Genomic DNA, 25349 nt, shown 5'->3' on the forward strand with positions numbered 1-25349 from the left:
AGAGGGGTGGGGAATGTAATAAAAATTTATATAAAAAATATATATATAATTTTATATATAACGATTTTATATATAACGATATATATATAATAGTACACGATTTCGCCCAATTTTATATATAAATTATATATTTTTTTTGCTTCTAAAAAAAATTCTTTACTATCTTGTTTTTCCAACATGGACAAATGAAAAGTTTGACAAGTGAAAAAGACAATGAGAAGATTTATCTTTTTCCTCCTATTATAAAAAGTACGAGACTGAGCGTCCGCTTGCGCGGTCGTTTTTATTTAACTTGATTTAACTATATTTATATATATATATATATAACTAAATAGCCATTAATGAAAATAAATGAACAAAAAAAAATATGATGAATATTCAGATATTCAGTTCAAATGTTTTATATCATTTTCATCAATATTAATTCTTAATGAGTGACATATTTTATTTACCATGATACACCTAAATGATTAATATCTATAAAGTTTTTTTTTCATAGATAATTTTAATTGTTGCAATTCATGTTGACTTAATGGTGAATCGATATTTTTTAGAACATGTTGATTAACATATGATGTAAAAAGAAAATCAGAAAATGACGGGTAGATATAAGATTGTATTTAATTTTGAACCAACGCGATAACGATCCAGGCACTCAATCCTTGACATTTTATTATTCATTTTGCTTTTTCGTGACATTTCTTTAGCGTCTTGTTTGATAAAGTTCAATATTATTGCTACTTAAGTATATATACAATTGATTAATTTGTCTTTTCGCGACAAGTGTTCTGATAATTTACTTATTATTTGAATTTTCTATAAATCAAAATTAACCACAAATTAAAATTTAAGATAGTTTCGTAACTTACAAATATTATAACATGCTAAATTTTGTGTTTTTTATACAGTTATTATATAATAATAATAATAATATTAATTTATTTTTGACTTCATAAAAAAGTTGGAGTAAACTTTAGGTTGGAAAAATTTGTCCGAATGGCCATTTCTCTAACCATGGGTCATTTTCGTAAAAAGGTGGAGAAATGGCGGAGAAAAGTCGGAGAAATATTTCTACCGGGGTCATAAAAAGATTTTTAAACAACTATCTTATCTTTTTATTCATATATAATTTTGTATACTGTGGTTATAAATACCCTGCTATTTAAACACAGTTTCCGTTTTTTTTTTTATTTCCTATTTTTTTATTTATTTATTTATTTTTATTTTAAATAAGTAGTTGAAGTGTAATGGTTTTTTTTTTTTTTTAAAGTGAAGTTCGGGTAAGTCGATATCAGATCATTCGATATATCGTCTCATATCGCGCATCCCTTCTCTTTGCGTAGATCTGCGTAGATCTCTGACGAGAAAAAATTTATGAGTTATCATGGTTATGTTTGCACAAGCTGATATTTTTTTTAATTTTTTTGTTGCTCAAAATTTAATATAAAATTAAAATTTGGCATAAATTTCATATAATTAAAATAATTAATAATCAAAACATCAAATATATATTTAGTAATAAAGAAAGTGTAATTGTTGACAAAAAAAATTTAAAAAAAAACTAAATTTTTTTTTTTTCAACACCGTGAACAATGGATGATTTGTACGTATCGACAAAAACTTTGTTAAATAAATTATTAATTAAATAATTATACTAAAAAAAAAATACAATGGAAATTAATCAATTTGTGTTGTTTAATTAATTTTTATTTAATTAGTATAAAATACTTGATAATCAAACATATAATTATAATTATGTTATTACAGTTTTTTTTTTAATTTTTTTTTTTACAAATAAATGCCATGAACTATGATGAATTTTTTTCTAATTAACAGTTTTTTTTATCAACTTATGCTAAATGTATAAGTACCACGTGAATAACATTTAAAAATAAAAAAAAAAAATTGATGATTTGTTTAATAATATCAAGCTCATGATATACATACATCCAATTCTTGCTTTTTTTTTATGATAATTCTAAACTGTATTGCAACTGCATCATCATCATCTTTATCAGTATACTATGTATATTTTCTAACATCAGAATTGTTAAACTAAATAAATAACATGATTTCAGATCAAAAAAGTTGACTCACCCCACTCACCCATTACCCAGTGAGTGGTTTCTCTCAGAAGATTGGACCATGATGAAATGTGTCACGATATTGGCTTTTATTGGATCGTTTTTTTGTGTTAATTATTGCTTTCACAAGATAATGAATCAATATGAACGGAGACTTGTCAGATTTGACGTGTTTACATCAGCATTTTGGATTGAATTGAACATTATAATGCAAACAATGTCTTGTCTTATGAGAGCTGAAAGTAAGTATTCTTCTTTTTTTTTTTTTTTTTTATTTATTTATTCATTTTTATCATTTCTACATATCCAACTTCTATTATATATGTTCCAGGTTACCAAATAGCTGCTTTACTTGTAGCTGCTATAAGCTTGGCATCTGGATCAATGAGTCTTTTTTTTAATTCTTACAACATTGTTTTTGATGATCAACTTATCAACATGAATCACAGATACGTAAAATACTTGATCATAGCCTGGCCAATAGTCCCAGCGTTAATCCAACTATATTGGAAATATATGATTATTATATTGGCTAGTTCTAACTGTTTTCTAGTTGCTGTTACCACCGTGATAATTATTCATCAAACACCAGGGTCAAGACTTGCTAAATTTAAAACTTTGCTCTTGATTACACTTTCATCAGGATTTATTCTTTGTGATTTTTCATTCAGTAACACTTCACACGTAGTATTTTTTATCTGCAAAACTTTCAAATGCACATATGGAATTATTTTTTACATATATTTTAAATTAATATTTGACATACCATTTGAATTGCCAGATGAAAACAATCTAATATCACTTGATAATGCAAATTATTATTTAAAGTCGACAGGATTTGTGTTATTATCAATAATCGTTGTTTATACTGGATATCATATTATTGATTATTATATAAACGTATATACAATTTAATAGGTATTGAAAATGGCATTGAAGTTAAAATGTACTTGTTTATTAAAAAAATAACTGATGAAATTATTAAGAGTAAAAAAAAAATAAGAAGATAATTGATAAAATGATTTTTAATCACTCAACTAATTTGTCATTGGTTAAATGATCTTTTTGCTAAACAACATTAAATAATTACTCATTAATAATACCACAGTAGAGACAATAATAAACATAAACAATTAGTGATTTTTATTTTGAAAAATTAAAAAAATTTTAATTAATTTTTCAATATAACACATCATTAATTAATTAAAATGATAATCTTTCTTTTTTTTTTTTTTTTTTTTTTTTTCATGTGTATCAGTAATTTTTGCAGAGAAAAATTAGATATTAACATCGAAATATTTTATATAGGTATGCATTATATTGATACTTTATTTTTCATTTTTTTTTCTTTCAATTAAATTAATTTTTTTTTTTATAAACTTCTACTTGAATAGGAAAATATTTACATGTATTTTAAAAACAATGAAACATCCTATTAAGCAATAACAATAAAACAAATACTTAAAAAAAAAACTGTAAATATGTATGCTTAAAAAATTAAAAACCACATGGCCACATTTAAGCTAAATCATTTTGTATGTAAAATTGGTAAATAAATTTAAAGTTCTTTATATAAAATTTAGAAAAATAATATTTTTTTAATTATTACGTTAATGCCATTTCTAGAGATTTTAATACCTTGATTATTATTGTATTTGAAAAATAATTATATTTTTTAAATCATAATTTTTTTACATTTTAAGAAAGAAAAAAAAAGGAAGTAAAAATATCATAGCTGGAGGAAGTTTACTGCTGATTTAACGATAAAATTGGAAGCCAAATTATTAAGTAATCATTGTATAAAATTTTCCTTTCCATATAACTTAGCAAACAAAAAATTAAATAAATAATAAAAGAAAAAAAAAAAAAACAATTTGTTTTTTAAATACATTTAGGTATATCTAAAGTATTTAATAATAATAATAATAATAATAATAATAATAATAATAATAATAATAGTAATAATGCCTGTGGATTGACTCATGATATTTGATTAAAATACAGTAAACAGTCGATGGTCAATGCTAGTATTTAAGTCCTTGCAAAGTATTTCTTGTGGTGTCAATGGCAATAAAACAACATAATTATCTAAAAATAGATGATTCAAGAGTTCATCAGCTGACGCTCTATCGTCAACTTCAACAGCAAGACAACGTTCTAAAAAATTTTGTATTGATTTACTTAGATCATCCCATTTTGGTACTGATGGTTTACCTCTTGATGCTATTAAATATAAGGCACGTAATGGTGTTTCTTTTAAATATGGTGGTTCACCCTCAATCATTTCAATTGCCTTTATACCAAGTGACCATATATGAACTTTTTTTACCATATTTTTTTCTCGTAACAACTTCTGGTGCCACCCGATAAGGTGTCCTATTTATTCAAACAAGAAAATACACAATTAATAATAAATAAATAATTCCAATAAATAAATAAATAATAAATTAATTAATGATTTGTTATGTTAAACTTACCCAACCATTGTTTGTTTTTTTTTATCACCATCAATATTTGCACAAAAACCAAAATCTGTAACTTTAGCTGTACCATCCATACCAAGTAGTACATTATTTGTTTTGATATCACTATGTATAATAATACCTTTTGAATCTACACTATCAAAATTAGACGAAAAAACAACGGCCTGACTGACTGCAGGACTGTTGTAGTTGATGGTGGTATTGTATGCACAAAGCATATCTCTTTCAAGGCGATGGGTGGTCATGGTGTTTGTCTGAGGATTATCCCTCTCAGCACCATGACCATGAGCAACAGCATGATCTCTTTGTTCATTCTTTTGTGCAAGATCATAAATCCCTGGAGGCTCAGTTACACCATCTGAGTTAGTTTTTTTAGCATCAAAAGACAGCGACAACTGTAACAAAGGATACAAGATTGCATTAAAATATTAAATATTAACTTAATTTTATATATAAAAAAACCAAATTATATCACGATCAAAAAATCAACTAAATAGCTTATTTAAAAAAAAAAAAAAAAATTCACAGTTAAAAAAAAAACTTGAAATAATACTTTGACTAATATTTAATTTATCAATTAATAATTGAATAAACCAACCTTATCATCAAGCCAGTAATCATCATGAGAATTAATTTACTCAGTGTCAATAATTTTACCAGTGAACTGTTCGGTCATCATTCAACCAGAACACAAAAGATTATTTCCCATAAAAATAAAGTCTAATCATAAAAAAAAAAAGGGGAGGGTTAATAATCTTTTGATTAATAAAAATAATTTTTTTTTTAATTATAAACATCGGTTTAATTTATAAACATAATTTTTTTTTTTTTCAAACTACAAATAGCTCATTGTATTATTTAAACTAAATAATAAATATAAAGCTTGTTTATATTAATAACTTGATTATAATAATAACTTTTAATAATCGAAATCTTTGCAAATTATTCAAAAAGATTAATACACTCACCGAGTATTTAGAACAGAAAAAAATATAATAATAATAAACGAATATAAAAATTTACGAACAAAGTGAATTATAATATTTTGCATATTATCTATCGCAACAAACGAGTTGTTTAAACAAGTTAATTATGAATGTATGAACGATTAACAGAAGAAATTGTTGAAGGGGTTGAATTAGCCATTCCATAGCTAGGTGCAGACAATCCAACAACTTGATTGGCTTTGGAATTACGTGTCAATGGTTTGTGAGAACGCATCATGTCAGATGTATGCTGATAAATCCAGCAGGTGCGACAGAAATATCTAAAACATAACTAAAAAAAAAAAGTCAATTAAAAAAATTGTTATTTACAACAAATTAATTTATTAAAAATATAATAGGTACCTGTTCACGACAAAAATATGGCCCTTGTTGAACAAAACATGTTGAACAGATTGCATCTTCCAAATATGGATCAACCTGGACCTTTTTTGAAAATTTTGCTGTTTTAATTTCGATAAATCCAGCAGCAACAGCTTTTTTATATGAACGTTTACTACCAAATGTAACTCTTGCTGAACCAATTGGATATTTATGTTTATCAGTATCAATGCCAGCATATATAACTTCATCAAATAAATCATTCATTATTTTAGCAAGTCCATCAGCAGTTAACATTCCATGAAGTGCACCAACAAATACAGTTTTACTTGGATCTAATTTTTGAGTTGTTGATTTTGAATAATTACTATCACTTAATATCCATGGAATAACTTGTACTTCTTTTCCTTTCATACGTTTTGATGATATTCTGTAATACCAACTTGAACCATTGGTAAAATCATGTGTACAATGAGCAAGAAGTGATTTAACTTGTTTCTCAGATTCAAATATAATGTATGCATATCCTTTGGGTTGTGCTGCTGATTGTTCTTTACCTGGCCATTCAACACGTATTTGACCAAATTGTTTAAATGCTTGAACCAATAATGCCTCAGTAATATCCCATTGTAAACCACCAAGAAATACTTTTGATGAATATGCTGTTGGTTTAATGGTTCTTTCAGGAATAGTACCACTCCAAGTGTATGTTGCTTCACAAATTGATGCAGCATTTCTGTGATATCTAGCAGCACGATCCAATGAAATATGTGATGATGATTCGTTTGAGCATGTTGAATGACTCGACATCATGCTGTTGTTGGATTGACAGCAATGATGATGACGAAAAGATGGTAAGCCATGTTCTTGGTGTATACTATTACCACCACCACCACGTGATGAACACATACATTTTTTCATTGACATATTGTGCTGTTGTTGTATTGTCATACGATTGTTAAAAACATCCATGTCTCGATTGGTCATTGGTAATCTTTGTGAACGTTGATGACACATATGACTTGAATTTGAATGGTTCATTGAAAGACAACCCATCATGTCATTCAATGAATTCGGTTCACCACTCTCGTCAGAATCAGCTGGTGAATCTGAACGTGCACATCCAGTTGCATGTTGATAATCATTTGATGAACTATTACAATCACTGTATGATAATGATGGGCCACGTATTGGTCTACCACAACCAGGTCGAGTAACAGCTGATGGTGGTGATCCACCATGTGAATAATGTGATCGATATGATGACGGTGATGATGTACTGGTATATGTCGAAAAGTTGTATGGATTTGAGTATACACTCCCTGGTGTACTTGGACTACCTGATGTGTTCAGAGAATTTGGTGTTCCAGGAATATCAACATTCGATTGCATCGAACAATATCCATTGTCATCATCATAAACTGCAGGCTATTAAAATAAAAAATATTACAACTGTTAAAAATATATCATAATTTATACTCTTACATATTTAAATTTGTTTTTTTTTTTTTTAATCATTGTCACAGAGTGCAATGAACCAACATGAATATTTAAAAATATTAAAGACAACAAATATATGATAATAATGCCTAAAATTATTTGGCTTCAGTCAGAAAATTTTTGGCTCTTTATGAATCAGGTCGTTTTTAATGCTCACTTTCAAATGATTTATATCAACTTGGTGCATTGTATCTATTTCTTGATGTCACCACTTTAAACATACATTGACTAAAAAAAAAATATGAAAATAATAAAATAATCATAACAATAATTACATATGCTCATATGAAGAAAAAAATAACAAGTCTTAAGTGTTGAGAATCGATTGTGCAATAAAAATTTACGTCAAGCAATTCATAGTGACAAAGCACCTCGTTTATCACAAAAAATAGACATAAAAATGTATTCAACAACCTCGTGAATTGTACTTGAATATCTTCTGTTTCTTTTTTTATTTTTTTGGAATAAAACTTTATTAGTTTACATTGGAAAATAATGGGTAGTAAAAATAATAAATAATGAAAAAATTCATTCAAATATATTGCAATAAAAAAAGAACAAAATGATTTTTAAAAATAAAAAAATTCTTTGATAGTAAGATAATTATAAATTGAACATTAAATTTTTTTTTATGAAGTATATTATTGATAAATCAAGAAAAATGTTTGATCAACTACATTTAATTTTATTTAAACAATAAAAAATTGTTTCTTGTCAGAGGTTTGTCTAAACAATCATAATAGTAATTGCTTTTCTCATATAAACACAATTAAAATAATTCAAAAAGGGGAATAAAGATCAAATAAAACTTGAATTTTCCATGAACACAAAAAAACATGTATAATCAACTCCAACTATATATGAAATCAACAATCAATTTGAGGTGAAAAAATAGCTTATTATGTTTTTTTTTACTTGAGCAATTCAAATTAATTAGTCGTAATAAAATCGTCGTTTATCTAACCTGATAATTATATGGACTTGGTCCATAATTATGCTTCGTCACATGTTGCTGTTGATGTTGATGTTGTCTGGAGTGTGATCCACCAAACTGCTGATTCACCAACGACCCACGTGATAAACCAAGACCAAACATATCAGAAATGCCCATGTCAGCTGTGAGGTGGAAAATTATCATTAAAAATAGCCTCAAATTTTACAAATAAAAACAAAAAAAAAAAAAAAAAAATTGAAGAACAAAAAAACGTGTGTTCATTTATCTTTTATTTATAGTTGTTTATATAATAAATAATTATATGTTAAAACACAGTTAAAATACCTTCTTGTTGTGTTGTTAAACAATTTGACTCATGTGTACGTGGATGCTGATAGACATCTGACGATGATGATGATGTTGATGGAGTCAACAAAGGTGGCAAATTTATGAGCAAATTGCTCAATGGTTTATCATGTTTATGAATTGGTTCATCATATTGTTCTGACTCTTTGTATTGTCGACTGAAGATTATATCTCTGTCAAAACGATGGGTGGTACTTATAGTACTTATTGGAGATTTATCTTGGCCACACTGACCACCACCATGAGCAACAGCATGAGCACCAGCATGATCCCTTTGTTCATTCTTTTGTGCCAGATCATAACTCCCTGGAGGCTCAGTTACACACTCTGAGTTATTTTTTTCAGCATCAAAACAGAGCGACAACTGTTAACAAAGGATAACAAGATTGTATTAAAATATAAAATATTTATAAAAAAAAAAAACAAATTCACTATCAAAACTATAGCTTATTTTCTTTTAAATTCACAGCTCAAAAAAAACTTAAAAAAACACTTTGACTAATATTTAATTTATGAATTAATTGTAATCAATTAACAATTTAATAAACCAACCTTATCATCAAGCCAGTAATCATCGTGAGAATTAATTTTCTCAGTGTCAATTATTTTACCAGTAAACTGTTCGGTCATCATTCAACCAGAACACAAAAGACAATGAGACTGTTCTGTTAAATTTTCATCAAGACGAGCGTCTAGAAAATTTTGGAAAAAGGGGGGAATGAGAAAATGTTTGTGTGAGTTAAAATAATGGGCTAGTTTCAGGTGAGCCCAACTATAAGGGGGGAAACACAAAGCAAGATAAAAACAAAGGGGAAAAAAAAAAAAAAAAGAAAAATTATACTCTTTTTCTCAATTTATGAAAAATAAATTTAGAAATTTTTTATCATGATAATTTTTTAACAACAATTATTACACCACAAAAAATGAATTTACATTTCTTTCTTTTTTAAGTCAATTAAATTGAAAAAATTATTTAATTAATAAATAATTTAAATTAATTTTAAAATTATTATTTATTCAGAGATATATAAATGTCAAAGATAATTTTTACCAACAACTAGAGCCAAAACAACTTTTGTGTTTATATTTTATACACTTGGAGACACTAGCTCAAAAAAAAAGGGGAAGAAGAATATCTTGGGTATTTACTGGCACACACACATGAAAGGGAGGAAAAAAAAAAAAATAAAATAAAATATTAAATCTCAAATGAGACAATGGGCTTTCCAGGAAAATATGAAATGATTTTATAAAAAAAAAAAAAAAAGAATAAAAATATGACTTTTTAAATAAAATGTTAAAAATTATATTAATAAATAAAAAAAAAAAAAAATATTGTTGGTTGGAATAAAAATTTAATTGACGACGAATAAAAATTAATTGTTAATTAAAATTACCTCTTGGTGGATTGGCATTGTTGCCATGAGAATTTCGTTTAAGTAAATCGCAATTTTTTATTACAAACTACTAAAAATACGTGATTCTTTAACTAACAACAATTAATTATTTATAACTATCGATAAATTTTTAAAACAAAAACAAAACTTGTAAATGATCGTTCGCACTATTAAGAAATTTTTTTTTTTTTTTTTTCTCCGAGTATCACACAACACAAATAAATAAGTAATAAATAATTAAATTTGTTTAAGGTAATTGATTTGCATTTAATAATATATATAAATTTTTTTGTCAAATAATTGCATTTATATGATTTTATTGTCTTTTACGTCGAGTGTCGTCGCCAATCACGGTCGCGAGAATCGCAAGAAGAATCAAGCACATGTTTGCTACCAAAAGCGCGACTCTTCAACGCCTGCGCGTTATCACAGATTACTATAAAAAAAAATTCAAAACTCAATGACATAAAAAAAAAAACAAAAAAAACATTATTATAAATTATTGATAAATAATATCCTATATTTTTTAAAATGACATCATCATTTTAAAAGAAACAACTTCATGTACAACTCAGTAGGTAAAAAAAAAACTACTTTATCGATATAATGGGTATAAAACAGTATAAAATAAAAACCGGTTTTGTTTATTATTATTATTATTTGGGATGATTATTTTGCTTTATTTAATACTCTATGTGAATTGTTGATGAATCCAACATTTCCACTTCTGAGCTTATATCGCCTGTCGAATAATTAACAATATCATTACAATTATGCTCGTTTTTGTTAGCTAAATTATCAGATTTTTTTGCACTATCATCACTCCATTGGGAGAATAAATTAACACGTAATTTATTTATTTCCGGGTCTTGCGAATCAACTGGTACGCTTGTTGCTGATGATTCAACAGTTGGTTGTGACTCTGATGCTTTATACTTTGGAATTTCACTTGGTGCATCTGGTTTAATAAAAAATGAATAAATAATTAATTGTTGCAAAAAAGAATATAATGATTGTATTTAATATAATACCTAAATAGGGTGGGCTCTCGTCTATTAACTGCTCCATAACGTATCCTAACATTGTGGTAGTAAACGTATCATCTCTACGTAATCCTAATGCTCGATGAAAAGCATCAACAGCATCTTGTGTAGCACCAGTCAATGCATATACAAATCCTATTGCTGAATATGTTGAAGGGTTAAGTGGATTTAAAACGAGTGCTTGTTGATGATAATCCAATGCTTCATCATATTTTTTTAATTTTCGACAAGTATGGCCTAAGTTATTCAGTAACGACTCCCATTTTGTTGGCAGCACAACATCTCTTGAGCTATTTTGAATAATATTCATAGCCTCTTTGAACTGTTTTTCAGCATTTTTATAGTCCATATTAAAAAATGATATTACACCAGTTTCGTGTATCACAAAAGGATCATTTGGTGCTATACTCTGTGCTTGTTGAAAAAACTTATCAGCAAGTTTTAAATTATTTGTCAAGCCACACTCAAGGCCAATATATAACAGTGGTAAATGACAACCCTTCATGAGTTGTGATGCTTTAAAATATGCAGCCATCGCTTGGTCATGTTCATTCTCAACAGCAAATGAATGACCATATGCTAACCAAGCTGGTCCAAACAAACGATCTAAAGAGGTTGCTTTGGCTAAATATCTTCTTGCATGATCGCTTTTTGATATTATGAAATAGTAACAACCAACAGCAAACCATGATAATGCCATATCTGGATAAAGATCAACTAGTTTATGAGCAAGATAAAATAATGCATTCGTTTTACGTAACTCAACAAGACATGCAATGTGTACTGGTAAACATGAACTATGATATGGATCTTTTTTTAGTATTTTTTCAGTTAAATTAAAACATTGCTGATAGTCACAATTGTAGTATAATCTTTCAGCTTTAGCAACTTGTATATCAAGATTATTTTCAAGTCTATCAGTTATTGATATACCTTTAATGCTACATGTTATTTGTGTAATATCATCAGTTGGTGCTTGATATTTTTTTAGCTTACTTTCGTATAGTAAATGTAATAAATCTTTATCAGCTTCTGTGCATTGTTCATTAAATGGTAAAGATTCTAACAATTCACGTTCTTCAGTTGCTGATAACATTTGGTTTTGTACAAGGGCTTCAAATGCTTGATATGAATAAACATCACAATGTAATGCTTGTTTATAACATTCTGTTGCAACTGAACGATTATCAGTTGCTTCATAAACACGTCCTTTAACATATAAAATTGCACTTTGTACATTTTTTGGTGCATCTTCAAGTATATTTTCATGATCAATAAAATTAACACCTGATTGAGACATGTTTGTACATATTTCTGACTCATTTATTACTTGAAGAGCTTCACTAAATTCTTTGGCTTCAAGTAAACTTCTAACTGTCAAATAATGACACATTAAGTCAATCTAAAAAAATACAATTTAAATTGTAATTAATTTTATTTTTTAAACAGATTAAATTAGCTAGGTGTTAGCTATTTTTTTTTAATACCTTTTCAAGACCTCGACTTTTAATTAGATGAGCAGAACGATGGTATTGTTTCATAAGATACATACACTGTGCCAATATACAAATGTCTTTTGGATTGTCATTGCTCATTGATACAACTTTATCAGCCCAAAACAATGCTGCACTGTACATGTGCTAAAATTAAAATTAAAAAAAACAATTAATACTGCTTCCAAAAAAAATAATAGAATAATCTAAAAAATAAACAATAACAAATTAAAAAAAAAAAATAAATAAAACTCACCAAATCAATGTAAGATTTTGCTAATTTTCTATAATTATCCAAGTTAATGTTTTTATTGTCAGCTTGCATTTTTATAGCAGGCTCAGTATTAGAATTTTTCCCAGCCATAATTAATTATTAATATTTCATTATTATTAATTTTATATATTTTTTTGCAATAAAAAACAACAAGCAAATAGATATTATTTTTTAAGGTTAGGCTTAATGTTTTTATGTCAATTGTCAACCGGTGTTTGTTTATTGATGGCTGTCACATTTTTTTTTTTTTCTTTTTTTGTTGATAACATAAACATCTAGCATATCGCTACAAAATGACTGACACATATGTCACTTATTTTGAATGTTGTTTATCTATGTTTATTATTATTTATTTATTTTTATTTTTTATGTCAAACAATACAGTCGTAATTTAAATACAATGCATGACATTCCATCTTAATAATATGTCAAAGAGATTGCTCTATAAATTATTTAAATTTTTTTGTTAAAAAAAATTTTTATTTTTTTATGGAAAATTCGAAATGTTTGACGGAAAATTTCATATTTTTCAGGGATAGAAATTTTTCCCAAAGACCCAAGTTACATAGAAATATTTCAATTTTTTTTTAGTCAAATAAATAATAATAATTAATTAAATAGAAAAATTTTTTTTTTTATTATTTTGAAATCTCCCTCCAATGAGATTTAATAATGGCGAAAAATAAAGAGAGAGAAAGAAAGAGAGTACTTTTTATTATGACGTCACGACAGTTATGATATAGAATCACGTTTGAGAAACCTCGCTAAATTTATTTTTCTCATCTCGGTTATTTGTTTACTTTATTAAACGCGAATTACAGCGTGTTTTTTTTTTAATTAAATTTTCTCAGTGATGAATGGAACAATATTTAAATATAGCTATATATTTCCCACGTAATGACTAATCAACAAAGTGTATTGATAATTATTTTGAGAATGTAGAGTTGCTTTTTTTTTTTTTTTTATTTTAATTTATTTTTTTATTCGCGAAGCAAAGGCGCAAGAGCCGCGGGGCAACAGTTCGGCGAACGGAACAGCGTGCGAGTGCGAGGAGTGTTTCGATTACAAGCGCGCGCGCGATATTTTTTTTTTTTTTTTTTCTCGGCTTCTAGGACTCTCTCATATCTCTATACACAATAAAAAAAAATATATATATAATGGAGCATCAAGAAAAGATAAATAGTGTAATTGGAAAAAAAATAATTACCTGGAATTTCTTGAAAAAAAGAAAATAAAAAACAATCGAAAAATAAAAAACGAAAAGTATTAATAAAAAAGAATTATCAATTGAATTTATATATAATATTAATTAAAATAAAAATTATAAACAGAGTGTATTGCTTTATTAATTATCAAGTATGAAGCGACAATTATTTAATTTTTTAAATTATATTTTAAATAAAATACGAGCTTAAGTTGTATTGAAATTATTAGTGAGCAAAAATTAATAGTGTTTGTTAATTAATTTGTCAATTATAAAAAAATAATAATTATTTTTTTTATTAAATTTTTTTTTTATATTATTTTTTATAAGCACAGATGAATCTAAATAAATGGCAGCGCGGGTGCTTTTACTCGGCATCTTGTTTACGGAAGTACTTGAGCCCATTTGCGCTACTGGTAATTAAAAAATTTATTTATCATATTAATTATAACACCTAAAATTTTATTGATTATTTTTTTTATTGTATTATTATTTTTTCTTTCTAATTAATTTTATTTTAATGGTGTATATGCATAATTGGCCCATCCACCCTGATAGAAAAACTTGCTCCAAAATGCTTATAGAAATAAATTTCTTTTTCTTGCCACGCAAAGTACCAAATCGATTATCAAATATACAACAACTTGTCAGTTGAATAATGAGTACATGTTGTTGTCATCTTGCCAAATAAAACCCTTAAAAAAATACCTAAATTTTATTGTTTTTAGTATTTATTTAAATAATTTACAGGTGCAAGGGGACCTAGAAATAATAATGGAAAAAATGGAGCAAAAGGTGATGTTTTTGATACTGGAACAAGTAAATATTCAAGTTCAATATTGAGGATTGAACCAAGTGGTGTTGTTGTCCTTGGTAAACGTGGTGTTACTCTTAATTGTATCACTGGTAATAATAATAATGTAACATGGCTTTACAATGAGCAATTAGCACCACCATGTGGAATTACAAAATGTGAATTATTACCAAATGGTTCATTGTATTTTCCCAAGGTAATATTAGTTTTATTTAAAAAGATAAATATAATTATCATTTTTTTTTCTTATTTACTCCTTTCAAATTTTAGAAACAAAATTTAAAATTATTACAAAAAAGAAAAAATTGGAATAATACGAGTATAAAGTGGCCTGATAAACATGAATTCAATTGTGTTGAAAAAAATAATATGGGATACTTACGATCCTCACCAACATCCATTAAAATTGCTGGTTTGTTTGCTGTTTTTTTTTCAAATATTTAACTATAAATTAAATAGTTATTTTAATAATGTTTTAATACTTTACAGAAATTTCTCATAATTTTAAAAAATCACCTAGTAATTTGACAGTGAGTGAAGGTGAAATTGCTATGTTTACTTGTTTAATAAATAGTGTGCCTGAATCACCAAGTATCACATGGCAACATAATGGAAAAACAATATCAATTGATCGAAAAAATACAAAGTAACAATTGCTATTTTATATATTACTTTTTTAACAATCAATTATCATCTTTAATGTTTAATCATTGCTTTTTTTTATTTAGATATTTTATGGTACATGGCGTTCTTTTTATAACAGCAACAAAAAAGTCTGATGAAGGTTCATACAGGTAAATTAAAAAAAAAAAAAACAATCATTAAATTAATATGAAAATACGTTAACTTGGTTTATTTATTTTACTTTTAGATGTATTTTAACAAATGATTTTATCAAAAAACCGAAAAAAAGCAATGAGGCAAATCTTACTGTAACATTGAGACTGAAAAATAAAGAGTCTGGTTTATCATCGTCATTATTTTCTCAGGTTTCATATAATTATTATTTAGTAAAAGGTGAAAGACTTAGTCTTGCTTGTGCTGCTTCGGGTTATCCACCTCCAATTGTTACCTGGACTTTTTTTCCTAATTACACAGGTAATTTCCTAACATAATTAAATTTATTTGATATGAAATTTTTTGTTTATTATTGCTTTTTAGATAGTGTCAATTCCATGCGATATCGTGTTCTTCAAAATTCAACAAATGGTATCAGTATTCTTTCGTTAAATGACGTCAGACATACTGACACTGGTATTTATCAATGTTCTATGAAAAATATTGTCAATGATAGAACAGAAAAACAGGTATTATCTTATGACACCCCTGGTAGAAAAGTTTCTGAATAACTGGATGTTTGTTTTTATTATTTTTTTTTTTTGTATAGAATATCAGTGTAAAAGTTGCAGTACCACCAACATTTATTAAAAAACCAATAAATTTAATTTGTCCAAATGGAAGAACAGCACGATTTGAATGTCAAGTTCATGGAATACCAACACCAAAAATTTATTGGCTAAAAGATTCCGAGCATATATTTGTTAATGGTAAAATAATTAGAAGAAATAAATAGCAATTTGATGATTTATCTTTCATTCTTATAATGATTTTTGTTAATGTTTTATTTTATTTATAGGACGTTTAACAACTTATCTAAAAGAAAATAACACAATGCAATTGGCAATATCAGCAACAGTACCAACTGATTCTGGAATGTACCAATGTATTGCTGTTAATTCAGCTGGTGAAAATTGGGCTGGTGGTTGGCTACGTGTTAATGCATCACGTAATAGTCCAGCTGTACCAACAATATCAAAGTGTGAAGCATTATCACCATTTAAAATTTTTATTTCTTGGCTACCACCAAAATTACTTCCTTCTACAAGTATAACTGCTTATACTGTACATTATAGTCCTGAAGGTAATTGTTTTTTAAATTATTTTTTAATTTTATTAAAACTACAATATTTTTTATTTAAAGAAGGAGGACAAGAGGTAGTTGCTCCTGAGCCAGGTAATTCAACTTCTGTTGAAGTGACAAAACTACTTGAGCCCTACACAAATTATTCATTTTATGTTCGTGTTTGGAATAATTATGGAGCAAGTGATCAATCGGCAACAATTATATGTGCCACCCCACCAAGTGGTAAATTGAAAAAAACAATTTAAAATATAAATTTTTTATCTTTGTAATTATTATCGTAGAAAAAATCTCCGGATTTTCTCTAGATTTCTCCAGAGTAAATTCAGTGAAATTTTTTCTACCAGAGTATTTGTTTACTAATTTATTAATTTATTAATTTATAGTTCCAAAGACAGCACCTAAGGTGAATGTAGATATACTGAGCAGTACAAAATTAAATATTAAGTGGCAACCTTTAACTAAAAAAGAAGCAAGAGGAGTAATTGTTGAGTACAAAATTCAATCTAAATTTCATGCATTACCATTAAAAGACATATATGTTCCTGCAACATTTGAAAATTATATACTAACAAGTAAGTTGTTTATATTTTGTTCAACGCCAACTCGTATATTAATTGTATTAATAAATAATATTTTTTATTATCAGATCTACTTCCTGGAGCAGCGTATGACTTGCGAGTATTAGCAAGAACACAACAAGGATGGCCAAATGTCAGTGACTCACAATTACAATGGACCAGTATTGTCATGCCATCAGTTGATCCAAATGAATTTAAAATTGAAGATATTATTGATTTACAAATTACAATATTAAATGCAACAGTGATGAAAGTATGTGTCATTAATTTTTATCATAAACGTATCATAATATTATATAACAATGTTTTTTTTTTTTATTTTTGCAGATAAAATGGAAATCAAAAAATAATAATAATAATTATATGGGGATAGAATTTCAAAATTGGAAAATTAATCGTCAAAATATAAACAGTGATAAATCTTTATCTGTGATTCTTTCAAAAAATATAACAGAATATATTTTCACTGATCTTGGTAAATATAAAAAATCCCTGATTTCTCTGGATGGTCTCCGGATAGTCTCTGAATTTCTCCGGACTTTGGCTTCCTCTTTTATTTTTCGTATGTACACTCTGGTTTTTTTAAGCAAGTCCGGAGAAATTCAGAGAAAATCCAGAGATATTTTTTCCACCAGGGAAAATATAAAATAAACATTTCTTTTGATAATTTAATTTGTTTAATATATTTATAATATTTTTCAGAGGCAAATATATCATATATATTTGGATTATGTTTTGTAAAACAAAATATATCAAATGATTGTATATTAAAAACAATTAAATCAATTAATTATGATGATAAAAATATACCAACATTATTAGAAGCAATATCAATATCACCAACAACAATAAAAATAACCTGGACAATGATGAATAAAACATTGCCATGTAATTTTACAATATGCTATCAATCAGTTAATTTATTAACATTAGAAAAATGTATTATTAAAAATGATACAGTTGCAACAATTAATAATTTAATTCCATTTACATTATATCAATTTAAAGTCAAATCATTTTATAATGATAGTAAAGAAAGTAGTCAATTTAGTAATAGTATTGAGTGTTATACAAGTGAAGATGTACCCGATGCACCTGATGATATTCAAGGATTAATAATTGGTACAAAATTAAAATTAACATGGAAAGAACCAACAAAACCAAATGGAATTATTCAAAATTATTCAATATCTTATACATTGGATTTTAATGATCCAACAATACAATATAATATCACTGTACCAGGTGACAAAACAACACTTATACTAACAGATTTAATAATGAATAAAAAATATTTTATAATTATCAGAGCAGCAACAAAAGCTGGCTATGGTAGATCATCATATCCATATACAATTTTTATGAGTGATAATAATATATTAAAAAGTAAAACATTATCTGATAAACAACAACCATCACCACCATCATCATCACCACCAATTAAAACACCAACAGATCAAGGTCTTGGTATTATATTGGGTGTTGGAATAAGTATTGGATTTATAAGTGTTAGTCTTTGTAGTATTTATTGTCGTAAAAAATGGGAAAAATCAAGATCAATGAGAGAAACAAATCAACCATCTAAAAAACGTTCTATTGATAGAAATAAAAATACATGTTGTATTGATGATTCATCAACTTCAATTGGACAACCAGTTAATGATCCGACAATTAATCGTAATGATTTTGAATTATCATTACTTTGTCCAGCATCACGTGTTGCTACTATGTCATCTCCAAATCCTAATGCAAAGGTATTTTATTTTTATTTAAAAATTATTTGTTTTTATTTTTAATTTGATAATTTATTAATGAGTATTATTTTATAGACAATATTACCAAATGGCATTGAATCATATTTAAGTCAACCATTATTGATATCTTGGAAAGTCAATAATGGAGAAAGTGAAATTTTTCAATCTAGAAATAATTCACAGGTATTATTTCTTTAGTTATTTTAATTTAAAATTTATATTTTTATTTATTTTTTTTGATTTTTTAGTACAATGAAATGAACAGTCCAGTGTCTAGAAAACAATCAGTATCAGAAACAGATTTAAATACAACTGAATTGACAATGATTGATTATACGTTAACAAGTGCTGATACTAGTTTAAATAATAATTTTGGTTGTTCAACATCATCACCAGGAAAAAATTTGCCAATTGTAATTCCTGTTCTTGAACCAAATGGATGAGCTTGGCTTTATAATTTGACATTCAGCAGCTGTAATAGTACTGATCGACAAAAAAGGTAAGAAGAAAAATAGTTTCTCCAAAAAAATAATATATATAAAACAAAAAAAAAACAGAGCAGAATTTACCTGAAGGTTTTTTTAAAAAACCAATTATTGATTTTGGATAATGATTCAATGAAACAATCAAACTAAAACAAATTAAATTGTCTTTTTACAATTGTTATAAACATTGTAAATACTCTGAAAATTTTAAAAATTATTTAATCAACGCACCACTTGTATAAATCTACGAAATCAAGCTTAAAAATAATAGGTAAAAAAAGTTTATTAACTGTGCAAAATTAGCACAAAAAAAAAAAGAAATACAAACGAAAAATAGTTTAGTAATATGAAAAATAACTTGCTCATAAATAGCATGCATATAAAATTCAACGAAAAAATAATATATAGGTATATATAATATTCGAGAAAAAAAAAAAAAAAAAAAATCAACAGTCACTGCTTTCTCTAAAAAGCACAACACTAAAAACAAAAAAAAAAAAAAAAACATTCCATCAATATCATTACCAAAACAAAGAGAAAAAAACTAAAAAAATTTCTCTTGATTATTTTTAATAATTAATTACTATTATTTATAATAATACAACAACAATTTATTAATATTTTTATGATTTATTTTTCGATACGATATTATGATTATTATTATTATTTTAGTAATATTTTTCATTTTAATTACAGATCTGATAAAAAAAAAGAAAAATTAAATTCAGTGATATTCAGATCTTTAAAAAAAAAATTTTTATATTTTTAAATTTGTAGTTTTTATGTATATTTTTAATTCTTTAAATTGTTGTGATTACATTTTCATTTAAAAGTTAATTATCGTAGATTCTAATTGTTTAATTTTATATAGTTAAAATTTGGTAGCTTTTATTTTTAATTTTTTTTAAGCAAAATAAAAAAATAGGTAAAGAAAAAAAAAATTGATGAGGAATAATTTAAAAATTATTTAAAGAAAAAAACAAATAATAATCCAGATACATGCTAGACTGGTGTATGTCTTTACCATGACAGAAAAAACCCAACTCAGTACCTGATAGACTAAGACTTATCATTTAATACGAGACTTGAAAAACAAAAAGATAAAAGAAAAAAAAAAAAATGTCAATGTTATTTTCTGTACCTTGATTTATTGTTATTTATTATTTCATAAATTCAATTAATTATCAATTAACTACTTCTTTATAATTCCAATAGATTTTAAATAATTTAAAAAATACCCGCCCATAATACAATGCAATAGAAAAACAAATAAAACAAGATAAATAATAATACAAATAATAGAAAAAACAGTTTAATTAAAATATAAATTTATCAGCCAGTCCATACAATGCAATAGTTACAATTTACACAGATTACACATGAATTTTAGTTGTTGTCATACATTATTTGTTATTTAAAAATAATTACGTATTTTAATGTTTTACTTTTTTCTAATGTATATGAATCATGTTACTAATTATCATGAAATAGTTGATAATATTCATTCGTTTTTTTTTTTAACTTTAAGATAGCTATGTTAGATTTTTTTTTTAAAACTAAAATTCAGTTACATTTTTTATTTTTATATACTAATTTTTTTGATAATCAATATTTCAAAGGCAGACTGAATATTTTTTTTTTTTTTTTACCTTCTGGAATTTTTTTTTTACAATTTCTTATACAGTTTTTTAATTACAAAAGATAATTATTTAAATAAAAAAAAATATATATATACGCTTACGAAAATTATATTAATAAGCAGCTGTAATTTTTTTAAATAATTATATTTTAAAAAATGCATTTTAACAAATGCATGATCATTCCAAGATTCATTTACAGATTAATGTTTCAATTTTTTTTTTTTAGTTTAAATAAATTTATTGTTGGGTCGTCGTACTAAATGTGTTTTTTTTTTCTCGTTTTAAAAATTACTAATTATAATATTGTGGCATGTAAATTAAAAAGGTATTCTCCGAAGTACAAAGCAATAAAAATTAAATAATAAAAACAAAAAATTAATAGACAGTCATATCATCTTCATGTGTTAATGAAGAGCAATAAATGCACTTTAATTAATAATAGAAATTCTTATTAAAAAATATTACCAATGTATTTGTACTAATCTGAACAATAATTTCCTGAATATATATTAAAAAAAAAAAAATAATAATAAATAATTAACAACATGTTGTCTGTAGTTAATCAACTGACCAAGTATTAAATGAAAAATCGTACGACGACTCTAGTCGAACGAATATATACCTCCAAAAAAAAATAATAAAAGTTAAAAACTAAAAACATGAAAAATAATAAATTTACTTAATAATTAACTTAACCGCAGTACCTACTAGAATTATTATTTATTTGTATTGCCATTTACCTCAATGTAGAAAAATAAAAAATCCTTGGTTTAGTTGAATGTTGTAGTTGAAAAAATTTTAAACTATTTTTGGAAAAAATATAAAAACAAAAAAAAAAAAGAAAAACCATAAATAAAAAATAATACATATTAATTTAATTATTATTAATTAATTTCTTTTTTTTTTTTTTTAATTTTATAAAATACAAAAGTAATGTTATCTATAAATTTTCTTTTTCATTTTTTTTTAATTTTAAGGTGCAGTTGTACATAGTTTTAAATAATTATTATAATGTAAATATATATTATTTATAAATGCGATGAAAAAAAAAAAAAAATAATAAATATTGAAAGTATATATTTTAATATATGATAAAATGTATTTAATATGACATTGTATTTAAATTGTACTCGTATTGTTTAACAAAAAAAAAGGAGAAAAACAAAAAAAAAAAAACACAAAGTATTAAATTAATAACAATACATTAAAAATATTTAAAAATATAATTGACTCGTTTAAATAAGACGACGTCTTGTTGTAGTGGTTAAATAAATTTAAGGCAGCATATGTTTAAAAAATAAAAGACAAAATAAATTAGTAAAAACAAAAAAACTTATTTTTATTAAATTGTATAAATAGTTACCTTGCATGTAGAATTTCTATGATCTTTTTATTGCAAAGAAAATTTACAAATGACTTTGTTTTCTGTCAATTTTTGTGGTTCTATATCAACAAGATCATACTCTCCAGTCGCTCCAGTCTATGGAAAAACTCCAAAATTATTTCGATGAAATACATCTGATATAATCACATGTAAATAATTAAATATTCTATTTTTTATTTTCAAAAAAAAATTAGTAAGAATATTGTGAAATTTTAAATGACTCATTATTTTATTTGTACTTGTTATTATTTTTTTATTTATTCTTTTCATTTATAAATGTACTGTGTACCACAAGTTCTATATAATAGCACAAAAATTTATAGCCTTGGAATGTAAATTTTGATCAATTTAAGTAACAATAATTAATATTATTTTATAATTTTTTATCCTCACAATATACGTCGCTTTTCACATGATGAATTTATTTATTTTTAATAATAATAATATTTAAAAAATGACATTAATTAAATTTAATTTTCAAACAAAACAAATTTATAACAAAAAAAAAAGAAAAATTCATTTAAATCAGAATTAATCATGTTGTATAATTTAATTTAATTTTTGTTTTGTCCAATGACTCGAGTGACTAGTGTGTCATATAAATTAAGTACTTTTTTTTTAAATCGCAGTATATCACATTTAGCGATTGTTTAAAAAAAAAAATGAGCAAATATAATAATTTTACGAATTAATCAAATAATAATTCTAATTGGAAAACGCGATCAGGTTGTTAGGCACATGGTGATTATTTTTAATTCTTCTTTTTTATATGAAGATTAGGACTTGGCAATTATTTTATAATCAAACATTAATGGCATTTTAATTCCTTTACAGTATTAAGGAATGAGGAAATATTTTCATTGCAGCATAGTCATTCAAAACCTAATGAAAAAAATTAAAAGTTACAAAATTATTAATCAAATAAATTACAATAAAATATTAATATGACAAAAAATTAATTCCTTACTTCTTGTAAAGAATCTTTGTTTAATTTTGGATAGTTATATGAAAAACCAGTTGTTTCAGTTAATTTTCCTGTTTTTAAATAAAGATGTTTGTTGTATAATAATTCACGATCAATGTATGGTGATAATGGACTATTTTCTATGCCATCTTTACTACACGCCTCAGCCCAAGGAGCCATATGTTTGTCGTTTGCTTCTTCAACGACTGCACCAGTCTAAATAAATATGTTATTTAAAAATATTATAAATAGAATTAATTAATATTGATATTATTATTTCACCTTGACTAAAGTAGAGATGGCAGTACCCAAGTAATCATGATTGATATTAAAAATATCAGAAACCATGTCACTGATCATGCCTTGAGTTGTATCTCCCTCATCTACAACATTGTATATTTGACTAACAGTTTCATCACGATTAGCAACATGCCAAATAGCACGTGCAACATCTCTAACATGTACGGTATTCATATGAAGATTTGGTCCCCAAAGTAACTTCATCATTTCTCCAAGATGCTTGTATACAGCACCAATAATAAGTCTTGGTGCTAGACCATTTTTATCACCAGGTCCATAAACAATTGCTGGTCTTAAAATTGTATATTTAAGATTTGGAATTGTACTCAATTCTTGTTCAACTTGTAGCTTGTATTTTGCTACAAATGTCCAAGGATCAGGTGAACTATCTTCTTGAAGAGGAACTTTATCAGATGTACTCATATTACCCGCTGATATTTCAACATAATGTTTAACTCCAATTGATGCACTATGTTGTGCACAATTTAAACTTAACTTGTAAATTCCTTCTTTATAAACTGGATCAGTTTGTCCAATTTTTGTTTCACCAGCACAATTAAATACATAATCAATTTTTTCATCACTTACAAATGCATTATCACATGATAATGGATTAATGAGATTGGCACTTTTAAATTCAACTAAATGATTATCAAAAATTTTTTGATGTTTTTCATTGAGCCATGCTGTTTGGGGTGGTACTTTATCAACAACACGAACAAATGACACAAGCTCATTGTCCACAAGATACTCAACCAAGTATCTTCCAATAAAACCACATCCTATAAAAAATATAATTCATTTAAATATTAAAATCAATATTAATTATAATAATAATTATTATTTTTACCTCCTAAAACAATGACTCTTGGTTTTTTTTCACTCGTGCAACTTGCCATGATGATTTTATCACAATTTTTTTTTTAGTCTTGACAAGCAATGGATTAAAAAAAATATCCTATTGTACTTGATTATTTAATTATTGGCACAATTGATTTATTTATTTTTTATACAAATAAACACGTTGACAGTAAGTCAATAATTAACATTAAACTGATAAAATTTGGGCGTATAATATGTGGTACTCCAGTACATGACAGGACATCCGGAAAAATTTAATGATAATGAATTTTTATCAGGCCGTTGACACGTTGTCTTGACACATATGCAATAATTCAATACCAAACTATAGACATTATTATCAATTATTATGTTGAGAGTGAGTCACATGAGGATAAAAAAAATAACAACAACAACAATAACAAAATAACAATAATAATTTGACAAGTAAATATCATGTGTGTGTGGTAATACTGGGCACCTGCACGCCACTTGTCAAAAACTAAAAATAAAGTTGGTACTTTTAACATCCACCATTTTAATTACTTCTATTATTATTATTA

General features: G+C 25.6%; 4 protein-coding genes across 6 annotated transcripts; 1 reads left to right on the forward strand and 3 right to left on the reverse strand.

Annotated features, from left to right (window-relative positions):
• Nucleotides 1-5323: 5323 nt before the first annotated feature.
• LOC122855417 (cytoplasmic polyadenylation element-binding protein 1) lies at nucleotides 5324-10226 on the reverse strand. The gene is made up of 6 exons (XM_044156750.1): nucleotides 10090-10226; nucleotides 9245-9384; nucleotides 8672-9056; nucleotides 8357-8508; nucleotides 5917-7320; nucleotides 5324-5845 (listed from the first exon to the last, which is right to left on the reverse strand). The coding sequence occupies exons 2-6, from the start codon at nucleotides 9323-9325 to the stop codon at nucleotides 5654-5656; spliced, it is 2214 nt and encodes a 737-aa protein (XP_044012685.1). The 5' UTR covers nucleotides 9326-9384; nucleotides 10090-10226; the 3' UTR covers nucleotides 5324-5653.
• A 458-nt stretch (nucleotides 10227-10684) lies between these two features.
• On the reverse strand, nucleotides 10685-13326 carry LOC122855420 (cell division cycle protein 16 homolog). Its single transcript, XM_044156757.1, has 4 exons — nucleotides 12882-13326; nucleotides 12620-12772; nucleotides 11121-12534; nucleotides 10685-11047 (listed from the first exon to the last, which is right to left on the reverse strand). The coding sequence occupies exons 1-4, from the start codon at nucleotides 12987-12989 to the stop codon at nucleotides 10773-10775; spliced, it is 1950 nt and encodes a 649-aa protein (XP_044012692.1). The 5' UTR covers nucleotides 12990-13326; the 3' UTR covers nucleotides 10685-10772.
• Nucleotides 13327-13528: 202 nt separating this feature from the next.
• On the forward strand, nucleotides 13529-21839 carry LOC122855419 (protogenin-like). Of its 3 annotated transcripts, none has more exons than XM_044156753.1 (17): nucleotides 13529-14255; nucleotides 14439-14519; nucleotides 14854-15113; nucleotides 15188-15329; nucleotides 15407-15563; nucleotides 15646-15711; nucleotides 15789-16015; nucleotides 16079-16224; nucleotides 16305-16464; nucleotides 16554-16838; nucleotides 16899-17063; nucleotides 17225-17413; nucleotides 17488-17672; nucleotides 17747-17894; nucleotides 18122-19173; nucleotides 19249-19356; nucleotides 19422-21839. In XM_044156753.1, exons 2-17 carry the CDS (start codon nucleotides 14453-14455, stop codon nucleotides 19614-19616), a joined length of 3552 nt encoding a protein of 1183 aa, XP_044012688.1. In that variant the 5' UTR covers nucleotides 13529-14255; nucleotides 14439-14452; the 3' UTR covers nucleotides 19617-21839. The 3 variants fall into 3 exon arrangements, with proteins under 3 accessions (XP_044012688.1, XP_044012687.1, XP_044012691.1); XM_044156756.1 differs by lacking the exon at nucleotides 13529-14255 and adding an exon at nucleotides 14305-14332; XM_044156752.1 differs by having other exon boundaries at nucleotides 13530-14519.
• Nucleotides 21840-22909: 1070 nt separating this feature from the next.
• LOC122855421 lies at nucleotides 22910-25209 on the reverse strand. Its single transcript, XM_044156758.1, has 4 exons — nucleotides 24797-25209; nucleotides 23929-24728; nucleotides 23650-23862; nucleotides 22910-23564 (listed from the first exon to the last, which is right to left on the reverse strand). Exons 1-4 carry the CDS (start codon nucleotides 24843-24845, stop codon nucleotides 23511-23513), a joined length of 1116 nt encoding a protein of 371 aa, XP_044012693.1. The 5' UTR covers nucleotides 24846-25209; the 3' UTR covers nucleotides 22910-23510.
• Nucleotides 25210-25349: the final 140 nt, after the last annotated feature.

This window comes from Aphidius gifuensis, linkage group LG4 (assembly GCF_014905175.1).
Source record: "Aphidius gifuensis isolate YNYX2018 linkage group LG4, ASM1490517v1, whole genome shotgun sequence".
In the NCBI taxonomy this organism is placed as follows: domain Eukaryota; kingdom Metazoa; phylum Arthropoda; class Insecta; order Hymenoptera; family Braconidae; genus Aphidius; species Aphidius gifuensis.